Genomic DNA, 11,898 nt, shown 5'->3' with positions numbered 1-11,898 from the left:
TTTAAGATTTCGCAGTATTTTTGACATTTAGACCCAAAAAAAAGATTTCTCGGTATTGCACATGATATATACAATATGTTACATATTGTCACAATGCAGGACGAACCAGCCTTAATCTTGGTCCAGCTCTAAATGAATTCTCCAATGGTTTAGTTGTATAGTGAAGGGAATAACTGTTTTAGTAAAGAAAAAAATGAAGTGTTCAAACAAATTTCAGAGCCAAAATCATTCAACGAAACTGCAGAGAGAAGAGAAGTCACAATCTCAAGTCCAAGTCTCTATCAGATTAAATCTGATAACGAATAAATATTTGACTCAAGACCTCATTTTCACACACACAAAACAACAGAAAGTATTTAGGGAAATCTGCTTTTTTACAGCAAAAAATGGTAACTATGTCCTTTTAGACTAATTTATACTACTTTATGTTCTATTAGACTATTTTTTCCAAAATGGCAGTAATACCCTTAAAATTGTAATTTTTTTAAAAAGATATATATTGAGTTCGACAAGGGGGATCGATCGATCCCACTTTACAAGTTATAATGGATCGATCGATCCCGATCATTATTCAGAACAAAAAAAAACGCGAAATATATATTGATCGACCTGGTCCATTTCACTCGATCGGCGAATGTCGATTTACACAGATCGGCCGATCTGTAAGAATAGATCGATCGATCCCGTGCCGAGGAAAGAATCCCAAATCGATTTTTTTGGTTTTGTATGATTATATCCGGATTGATTCCCACTTGATTTGAACTGACCAAGCATGATTTCAACTCTTTAAACTCGATTTTTCTGGGATGAAACACATAATTTCCCATTCACGAATAAAGGGAGACAAAATCAAATTCTCACCCAAGTTCATTAACCCTAATTCACTCAATTTCACTCTGATTTGGACGATTATTTGGCCTAACCCATACGATTTTGTGAGCTTTTTACGAATCTATCACTCTTTAGTTCGTTCTGCAAAAGTATGAAACTCTATCTCCACTTCTTTTTAGAGTTTGAAAATAGAAAGGTAAAAGGTAAATTTTTTGAGTTAGTTAGGATGTTTAGGCTTCAATCATGTGTTAAGGTGATGATTAGAGAAGATTTTGTACACAATCATGGCTTAAATCATATTTTTGGGATAGATTTAGGAATTTTAGGTTTTGTTTTAAAAAAAAAACTAAAACACCATAAAATTGAAATTAATACAGTGAGAATGCTAATTCTTTGACATTGGTTACTGATAAAGTATTAAGAAACATTATTTAACTGAGCTGTGACATTTGTTATTAATAGATATATGTTGTATTGTTTTCAATTTTCAGGTATGGAGTTGGAGTTGCCTAATCGTTTATACAGTGAGGGATTGGAACCTCAGGCTAAGAAGATTAATAACAGCTGCCGACTAAAACTTCTCGAGTTGCTGAAAGAAAAAATGGAGCCAAAATTCGATGAAGTTATGAAAGATCCCATTTTTTCACAGATTATGGTTATCCAGAAGAATGATCTGAAGTTTTCGGCGAGGTTGGTACACTCTTTCTTGTGTAAGGAGTTGATGACAAGCAAGAGACATGAGAAGTGGTTCACTTTCGCTAGGAGACCTCTGCGTTTTGGATTGCAAGAGTATCATGCTGTCACTGGTCTGAAAGTGAAGCGAGAGAATAACAGTGGGTTAGTGACATGGAAAGATGATGATGGTTTTTGGAGCAAGCAGATAAAGACAAATGGAAAAATAAATTTGCAGATCATTAAAAAGAAGCATTTGGAAGAGAGCAATACCTGGACTTGGGTTGATAGGGTGAGACTGATATATCTTTGCGTTATTATGGGTGTGGTGATGGGGAAGGATGAGAAGGTGAATATCCTGCATATGTACATGAAGTTGGCGATGGATTTGGAGAAGCTTCGGAATTACCCATGGGGTCTGTATTCGTTTGATTTCCTTCTGAAGCAAATTGATAAAACAAGGCATAAATTAGAGCAGAAAGAGGGGTATCTGATGGAAGGATTCTTGTTTGGTTTCCAAATTTGGATAATGGAAGTTGTTCCTGCTTTAAGAGAGATTTGTGGCACAGAAGTTAGTAAAAATTTTACAGGTCCACTGTGTGGCAATTGGAGAGGATGTGCAAAATGTTCTTATGAAGATATCATTGGCGTTGAGAACTTATTCCCAGAAAATGTATGCATATATTTTTCAAATTAAAATATTTATTATCTTGTTCACTTTACTAATGATTTGATTGTTTGTAGAGGATTTTGCATTCATTCATGGAATCCCACATAGATGGAGTGGTCCTTTTGGCAACTGATTTTGTACAGAAGAATGATAAGAAAGATGAAAGAGTAGATCGCATTTTGGATATGATCAATAGTAAACATGATTGGAACAATCATGTTTGGGGAGTAAAAGAAGTTACGAACTCTGAATTTGAGGAATCTGGCGAAGAGAAAGGAGAGGATCAAACAACTGATACTGAGAGAGGTGAAAATAGTCATGTTGCAGGGAATGTTGATGGCACAGCTGATGTTTCGGGAAGAAACAAGAGAAAGCTTGCAGACCGAGGAGCAGAGTCAAGGAAGAAGAATGTTTTGTGCCACCTAGCTGCTTCATCAAAAGGGAATATTGACGAATATATGAAAAATTTCTTAGAGGATCTGGTACAAGCTTCTTTTACTACTTTTGGGGAGAAATTATGTCAGCAGTTTTCGGACAGGTTGGGTAAGATTGAGACTGAGGTTACACAACTCAGGACAGCTTCGGAGAGAACTGAGCAATTTGAGACAGTTGTAACCGACAGATTGGGGAAAATTGAGGCTGAGGTTACACAGCTCAGGACAACTTTAGTGGTGACTGAATTGGTGGGAAAGAGTGATCAAGCAAGCGGTCCTAGCATGACCAAAATCAACAGTGGTCCTAGCACCAGCAAAAAAGGCACTGCTCCATCAAAGAAAAAGGTAACTACTAAGAGAAAGAGTTAAAATTTGTTGAAAGCTTGGAACTAGGCGATGGAATGTAGGTCTTTGAAGCTAGGTTGTTGGAACTTGGAATGAGGCGGTAATATGTATTTGAAACTTGTCGTTTATGTAATGACTATATTTAATGTAATATGTATTTGGAAGTTTGTATGTTTGTATGTTTATTATGGATTTCGAACTTGTCGTTTATGTCTATTCTCTATTTTGAACTTGAAATTTGTATGTGTAATTTGTAATTGTACGTGTTTGTCAACAGGCTGTAAAAAACCAAGGGTTAAAGACTGCTGATTCGTGTGTCAATTTACCTCGTGAAAAAGTTACTCAATCATCAGCTAGTGATCTTCGTATGGGTACACAAGAGTTTTTGGAAAGTTGCATGAAGAACCTTCCATTAGACACATTTGTGAAAGGTTTGAATCCTTCTCAAGCTAAAGTCGAAGATTCATTGGATTGGTTGGAACTTCCAAAATCATTGAAGAAACCAACAGATTCATTGGAACTTCTAAAATCATTGAAGAAGCCAGCGGTCCGATTAGATGACCGAGATATAGAGCTAGACGGCGAAGATTTCCCTGATCACTGCTTGGTGTTTGTGCATCCTACAGATTTTAAGAAGATGCAGGACTGGCAAGATACACGAACGTATGTTATTCCTTTGTATATATCATTTCGTTGATTTTCTTAATAATTGACATCTCTACCATTGTATTTTGTTTACAGAGCTATACAGATTGGTCCATCTATGTTAGACGGTGATCTAGCCGGACGTATTATGTCTGCCAGCAGTTGGCTTAAAAACTACGTAAGCATTCAACCGGTTATTTCTATAAAATGTTACCTATTGTCATCTCCTTCAACCTCGTCTTGCTTCATCTTTCCATTCTTCTTCTCGTTATGCTTGTCAGCATCATAATCATCTCCATCAACTTCACTTTGCTTCATCTTCCCTTTTTTCTTCTCGTTATGCTTAGCCCCCTTAACAATATTTGAAGCGGTCCCAATGTCACAAGGATTTCGCTCGTTCTCTTCACTAGTACTTGCATCAGTTGGCATCGTATTAAGTTCAATGTCGATCTTATTTGGATTTCCTTGCTTTGCTTTATAGCTGACACACAGTTGAGTTGACTGATGCTTCTTACAAAACCCTAGAAAATTTTGAACTTGCCTTGAGTTTCCGATGATCACTGGTGGACATTTTGATGAATTGATCAATCCAATAGGAAGGTAACTCAACTCCAAATCAGCATCTGTTTCTTCAAAACCAAAATCCTATATAACGTTTTTCTGTAAATCTTCCAGAGAAGACTTCAATTCCAAAGCAAGTAACCTTCCCCTTTCTTTTTATCAACATTAAAACTCCAACCTGAAGATACAACCAATTCCCAAACACCACATCACTACAAGAAAACACACCGAATTCCGACGGAGGTTCCGACGGACACCAAGGTCGTCGGACATTTGTGACGGAATACTGACAACTTTCCGACGAAATCCAAAAAAATTAAGTCGTCGGAATTCCGTCGGCCATTTCCGACGGAATTCCGACGAAATATGGGTCGTCGGAATATTCTGACGACTTTTCGACGACATTCTGATAAAAAATGTAACCGTTGTAGTCGTCGGAAGTTCGTCGGTATATTCCGACGAATTTCCGACGACATTCCGATTAACAGCAAAGACGTCGGAATTCCGTCGGTATTTTCCGACGGAATTCCGACGAACCATGTGACCGTTGCCGACAAATAGATATGACCGTTGTATAGCCGTTTGGGATTGGACAATTCCGACGGAATTCCGACGGACTGCTTTACATCCGTCGGAATTTCGTCGGAAAGTCGTCGGAGGTCCGTAAGCAATTTCCTATAAATACAACCCCTCCTCATTCAACTCATTCACACTTCATTCTCTCTTCATTCTCTTTAGTCATAACAATTCCGTGAAAATCATGTCTTCAGAAGTTTATTATCGTTCGTGGATGGATAAACCTCATTTGGATCCGAACACCAATTTGCTTACGGAAGAATACGTTCAAGGGATTGGAGAATTCATGAGGCTTGTTCAACAGCAACCGGATGCAAAAAGTGGTATGTTAAGATGTCCCTGCTCTTCTTGCAATAATAATAAGGTTATAAAAGAATTTGATGTTTGGACTCATTTGTATATGAAAGGGTTTTCACGTAATTATAAAGTTTGGTACCTTCATGGGGAAACTGGTTATGAATATGGTAGTACTAGCGAACCTCAGCCTGTTAGTGAACCTCAGCCTGATATTAGGTTAGAAGAATCTAGAACGGATATAGATTATGGTGTAGGTACTGAGCAGATGGTACATGATCATTATAGAGGGGAAGAACCAAACCCCGAGTCTAGGAGATTTTTTGACATGTTGGATGCAGGAAAACAACCTTTGTATCAAAATTGTAGAGATGGTCATTCAGTCTTATCATCTGCAACTAGATTAATGGGTATTAAGACAGACTATAATTTGGCTGAAGAATGTATGGATGCGATTACTGATTTTGTCAAAGGTATTCTACCTGAGGATAACCTTGCACCGGGTTCATACTACGAGGTTCAGAAACTTGTTGCAGGTCTTCAACTACCGTATGAAGTGATAGATGTATGTATTGACAACTGCATGATCTACTGGAGAGCGGATGAGACACGGAATGTATGCAAATTTTGTGGGAAACCTCGTTATCAGGAGACGAGGGGAAGAGTTCCGATCCCATTCAAAAGAATGTGGTATTTGCCTTTGACGGAAAGATTGAAGAGGTTGTATCAGTGTGAGCGCACAGCAAAAGCAATGAGATGGCATGCAGAGCATTCCACAAATGGTGAGATTAGACATCCTTCAGATGCAAAGGCTTGGAAACATTTCCAGTCAACATATCCAGAATTTGCGGAAGAGAGAAGAAATGTTTATCTTGGATTATCTACTGATGGTTTCAGCCCATTTGGAAAGCATGGAAGGCAGTATTCTCTATGGCCAGTTATTGTGACACCGTACAACTTACGGCCGAGCTTGTGCATGCGACGAGAGTTTTTGTTTCTCTCAATTCTAGTCCCCGGGCCAGATCATCCTAAAAGATCACTAGATGTGTTTCTTCAACCACTAATATATGAGTTGCAACAACTATGGGCGCATGGTTTTGAGACATACGATGTTTCGCGCAAAGAAAACTTTCAGATGCGGGCAGTACTTATGTGGACAATAAGTGACTTTCCAGCATATGGTATGTTATCTGGATGGACAACACATGGGAAGCTATCATGTCCATATTGTCAAGATGACACAGATGCTTTCCAACTAAAGAACGGAAGGAAAACGTGTTGGTTTGACTGTCACAGACGATTTCTACCACCTGATCATCCATACCGCAGGAGTAAGACTTCGTTTACGAAGAACAAGCAGGTGTTTGATGGTCCACCTGAGGAAGTTAGTGGGAAAGATTTGTTGAAGCAGTTTAGGTATTTTGATGCAGAAAGGACGCCAGATGTAGGTGGACATGAAAACATTCGAGTCAATGCGGTTGGAGAGCTACATAACTGGCACAAAAAGAGTATTTTCTGGGATCTACCATATTGGGAGAGTCATCTATTGCGGCATAATTTAGATGTCATGCATATTGAGAAGAACTTCTTCGATAATCTGATGAACACAGTCCTTAACATCCAAGGTAAAACGAAGGATAATTTGAAGTCAAGGTTGGATTTAGTCGATATTTGTGATCGTTCTGAACTTCACGTTGATGAGAACGGTACGGCCCCTTTTCCCATTTATCGGCTAGATGGTGCTAGAAAAGAAGAGTTCTTTGATTGGATTACAGAGAAAGTGAAATTTCCTGACGGATATGCATCAAATTTGGGGAACTGCGTTGATAGAAGCGAAGGAAAGTTTACTGGCTTGAAGAGTCATGATTGTCATGTAATTATGCAGCGCCTCCTTCCGTTTGCCTTTTCAGCATTATTGCCACGTAATGTTCATGAAGCAATTGCAGGGATTAGTGTTTTTTTCCGTGACTTATGCAGCAGAGTATTGACTGAAGAGGGTATTAATAATTTGAAGACAAACGCACCAGTCAGCATGTGCAACCTTGAGAAGATATTTCCTCCATCATTCTTTGATGTAATGGAACATCTTGCTATTCATCTCGCAAGAGAATTGGAACTTGGTGGTCCTGTGCAGTACAGATGGATGTATATTTTTGAGCGTTATATGCATCATCTGAAGAAGATGGTCAAAAATCAAAGCAGGGTGGAAGGATCTATAGTGGCACAGGTGATCAATGAAGAAACTGCAATCTTTGCTGAAAATTATTTTCCACCAGAAGTGCAAACAAAACACCGAAGACCTGCTCGGCATGATGATAGAGGGGAGAGAGCAACATATCATGTTACTGTCCCAAGCATGTTCAAGGAAATAGGACGACTTAGTGGAAAATTCACGAAGCGGAGACTTACGGACACTGAGAACGCTCATTTGCAAACATATTTGCTCACCAACTGTGAAGATGTTCTACAATATGAGAGGTAAAAATATTTATTCATTTATTGTTAGATTAATATTCAATAAATTTATTTCATATTGATAATATTTTTGTATATAGTGTATATATGGCGGAGTTGCGTATGACTCACAGGCATGCAACAGAAGATGAGCTTCGACAACTTAGAGATAACGGATTTGCTGCGTGGCTTCGTAGTTATGTGAGTCATATATCCTATTACCCTATGCAAATGATTAGTTTAAATTTAATATATATAAACTAATTAATTTTGCATATATGTTTTTTTTATAGGTGAATGATGGTTTGGCCAGAGGTCTTGTGTTCGATGATTGGATACGCGAATTTGTGCAGGGACCAAACTATGTGGTCAAATCATATCCTAAATTTTGTACGCGAGGATATGCATTCACAAGGAAAGGTCATTCTAAGACAACATATGATGCTGGTGTTTCATCTTCTTCTGGTGACGATGTCTACTACGGCAACATAAAAGAAATATTGGAAATCCAATTTCCTGGAATGGTTGGATTGCGTTGTGTAGTATTCTATTGTGATTGGTATGACACCACCCCAGATAGAGGAGTGAAGATTGATGCGTTTGGTGTTACATCAGTTCATTCGCGGCGGAAACTTCAATATTATGATCCCTTCATTCTTGGTTCGCAAGCTGATCAGGTATGTCAATATATTCATAATTTTTACCAATATAATTAATTAATGTTATATATTGAACTAATACTTTGTATAATTGATATGTATAGGTGTGCTACATCAGTTACCCTCGGGTGACGTACAGAGACGATCCATGGGTTACTGTAACGCAAATCAACCCAAGAGGACGAGTGGATGGAACTTCTGATGATGATGAACCATTGCAACCAGAGTCTACCAGCAACGCCCAGGCAGTTGAAGATTTGGAAAATGTTCAACTCGTTGAGAATTTGACTGTGTTTGGACATGATGCTGTCGTACATTCAGAGCCGGAAGCCGAGGTTGGGGAGTTTGATGAAGATTCAGAAGATTCTGATTAGTTTTTTTTTTTTTTTTTTTTTTAATGGTCCGTCGGAAATCCCTCGCAATATACCGACGACATAGCGACGACAACGGGTTTCATTGAAAATTGGAAAGTCGTCGGTATTTCGTCGGAAAATACCGACGACATTCCGACGAACTTGTCGAGTTCGTCGGAATGTCGTCGGTATTTTCCGACGAAATACCGACGACATGTTTTTCTATAAAGTTTCAATCATAAAAATCTATAAATTTAGATGCCAAAACTATGAAAATAACACATAATAAGTGTTTAGTATAGTATTAGATCGCAACCGTTCAAATATAACAACTCATTAAAATATTTATGTATGCATATCATTGTTTTCATAACATCTCATCTTAACATTATGTACTTATACAATCATATTTATATAAGCTTACACTACAAAAAATATTGTTGTGTAAAATCGTGTTATAAAACATTTTTATTGTTAAATCTTTATGCAAATACTATATATATTATCAAAGGTTTGGATTTTGCATTTAGAAACTTGAAAAGAACACCCTAAACACTAAGTCGTCGGAATTCCGTCGGAATATACCGACGGAATGTGTCCGTCGGAAAATACTGACGGACACATTCCGTCGGAATTTCAATTAGCCCGGGAGAACCAAACCGCTTGAAAATTTTCGCGAATCGGCATTTGGTATATTTTAAATATACCGACGGAATACCGACGAACCCGTGTCCGTCGGAATCCACGGAAATAAAAACCCTTCTCCTTTCTTCTTCGTTATCTCCGCGCGCCTCTCTCTCTCTCAAAACTCTCCGGCGATTTCGGCGATTTCGGCGACTCTCCGGCGATTCCGGCCTCTCTTCACCGGCGAATCCTCTCCTCACCCTCCTATCTCTTCCCCAAACCCCAAATCATGTAAGAATCATCCCAAACCTTTTTTTTTTTCAATTGTTTAGGGTTTTGGAAGTTGATCTCGGATTTTAGGTTGTTTGATTGAACATTTTAGGATTGAATGGATAGTTTAGGATATATAAGTTAGGATTGTTGTTTTAGTTTTTTTTGGAACATTTTTTGATTTTTAAAAACGTTTTTTGATTTTTTAAAACGTTTTTTTTTTTTTTAAAAACGTTTTTTGATTTTTAAAAAAGTTTTTTGATTTTTAAAAACGTTTTTTGATTTTTAAAAACGTTTTTTTGAAAAAAATATAAATATTTAACACCATTTTTCTTCATTTATAAATTTTAACAACATTTTTCTATATTTATAAATTTTTTATAATTTTGTATACATATATATATATATATATGTAAATCATGTATAGTAAAAAATTTAAAATTTTAAAATTTTTTATATTTTTTTTTAAGTTTCCACTAATAAATATTTAACAACATTTTTTTTTTAAAATATAAATATTTAACAACATTTTTCTTCATTTATAAATTTTTAACAACATTTTTCTATATTTATAAATTTTTTATAATTTTGTATACATATATATATATATATATATAAAAGGTTTAATAGTTTTTTTTAAAACGTTTATAAAACCTTTTGTAAATATATAAATGAAAATATGTTTGATGGGTTAATTTTTTTTTTTAGGGCCGAGGATGAAGCCCGCCCCGCAGCCCGTCTTCGACGTAGTTCGGTGAGCGGTTCCCGTGCATCGGTATCGTCTCATGACTCGGTTCCCGCATATATTCCCGCTCCAGCTCCCTCTGCCCCTCACGCTGCCCCTCACGCTGCTGCTCAACAGGATCCGGGGGTCATGCCGGTTCATCTATTGGTTCAACAACCAGGTCGAGAGCATCTCCCGTTTCTCCAACTCAACCCACGACGAGGCCATAGCACTTGGTTAGTATTTTTTTTATTTGTACCGTTATATTTTTTGCTTTAATTAACTTGCTAACTTGTATTTTTTTTTAAAGGTTCACCAAGTCGAAAAATGGCATTAGCCGGAGCATCAACCAGATGATGTACTCCATGCTCCGTTTTGGATATCCAAAGTGGAGTGTGATCCCTTCCGACGAACGAGAGTTGTGGTTTCGTCAGTTTGCGGTATAGTAACCCTTCATTTTTTTTAAGTTTTTACATTTTTTTACATATATTTACTTATTAAATTGTGTTTGTTTTGTAGCAAGAGTTCAACTGGCACTCCGATCTTACGGAAACAGTCCGTAAGAAATTCAACGAAAAGGCCATGGACTCTTACACAAAGCAGATAAACGCGTGGAAGACAGTTTGGCAGAAGAACAAGAAGCCACGGTTCATCAACGGGGGGGGGTGTGGGAGCAGTTGATAGCTCATTGGGAGAGGGAAGACACTGCAGAGACGTCTTCTAGGAACTCCAGGAACCGGAAGAGCGATCGTGGCGGGAAAGGTATGTATGTGCACAACCTCGGCGCTTGCTCCATGTCTACTAAGGAGGATGAACTTGTAAGTTTTTTATTATTATTTATCTTTATATTTTTTAAATAAATATTTTATATATTTTTTGGCTAATAATGGCGGTTTTTTTAGATTGAAGCAAATGACGGTAATCCCGTTGATCGTCTCCAACTCATTAAGGTGGCTCACACTAACAAGACGACGGGTCAAATTCAGGACTTCGTGATCAAAGGTGTAGTTGATTTGGTGGAAGCTGAATAGTTTCTCAATCTCAGCCTCTCTCTGATGACGGCGACTCCACGGGAGCTTCAACCAACCTGTCTCTATTGCAAATAAATGAGATGGTTGAAAAGGTAATTTTTTTTATTAATATATTTTTTTTATAATGTCGATTACTTACTTGTCCATATTTACTTACTTCAAATATTTTTGTAGGCGGTTCCTAAAAGGAAAGGAGGCCGTTTAGTTGGGTTGGCCCGTCGTGCTTCTTCGTATCCGGCATCTTCTTCGCAAGCTCCGTATGCCGATCCCATGATTCTCGAGGAGCTACATGACAAAGATGAACGGATTGGGGCATTGGAGGAGCAGAACACCACTATCCTTTCGGAGAATGCCACTATCCGTTCGGAGAATGCCACTATCCTTGCTGAGTTGGCATCCCAGAAGAAGTTCAACACCGAGATTATGCAGAAGCTAGATCGTTTGATGTCTTCGAGTTCATCTTAGTTTATTTCGGCTTTATAAAACTTTCGGAATGTTTTTTTTTTCTATTTCGGTTTGTATGAATTTTAAACTTTCTGAATGTTTTTTTCCTATTTCGGTTTTTATGAATTTAAATTTTATAATATTATTAGTTTTAAATTTCCAATTTTTTAAATTTATTAATATCAAAAAATATATAAAAATGCAAAATTAATTTGTAAAAAAAAAAGGGTATATAACGACGGACAACGGTCGTCGGAATATACCGACGGACATATATCCGTCGGAATTTACCGACAAACTCATTTCCGTCG

The 11,898-nt window shown here is 37.5% G+C and overlaps 1 protein-coding gene across 1 annotated transcript; it reads left to right on the top strand.

Annotated features, from left to right (window-relative positions):
* Positions 1–1,324: 1,324 nt before the first annotated feature.
* On the top strand, positions 1,325–3,649 carry LOC111212983. The gene is made up of 3 exons (XM_022714636.2): positions 1,325–2,074; positions 2,248–2,952; positions 3,230–3,649. Exons 1-3 carry the CDS (start codon positions 1,325–1,327, stop codon positions 3,647–3,649), a joined length of 1,875 nt encoding a protein of 624 aa, XP_022570357.2.
* The last annotated feature ends 8,249 nt before the right edge of the window (positions 3,650–11,898 follow it).

Source organism: Brassica napus, chromosome C8 (genome assembly GCF_020379485.1).
Source record: "Brassica napus cultivar Da-Ae chromosome C8, Da-Ae, whole genome shotgun sequence".
In the NCBI taxonomy this organism is placed as follows: Eukaryota; Viridiplantae; Streptophyta; class Magnoliopsida; order Brassicales; family Brassicaceae; genus Brassica; species Brassica napus.
The sequence above is the reverse complement of the archived record's forward strand: the minus strand, read 5'-3'. Positions and strand labels throughout refer to the sequence as shown.

Excerpts from the sequence above, each read along its gene's own strand:
- LOC111212983 (XM_022714636.2), top strand. The coding sequence starts at position 1,325 with ATGGAGTTGGAGTTGCCTAATCGTTTATACAGTGAGGGATTGGAACCT. Across the intron at positions 2,075-2,247 it reads GAGAGATTTGTGGCACAGAA|AGGATTTTGCATTCATTCAT; the intron begins GTTAGTAAAAAT and ends GATTGTTTGTAG. Across the intron at positions 2,953-3,229 it reads CTGCTCCATCAAAGAAAAAG|GCTGTAAAAAACCAAGGGTT; the intron begins GTAACTACTAAG and ends GTTTGTCAACAG.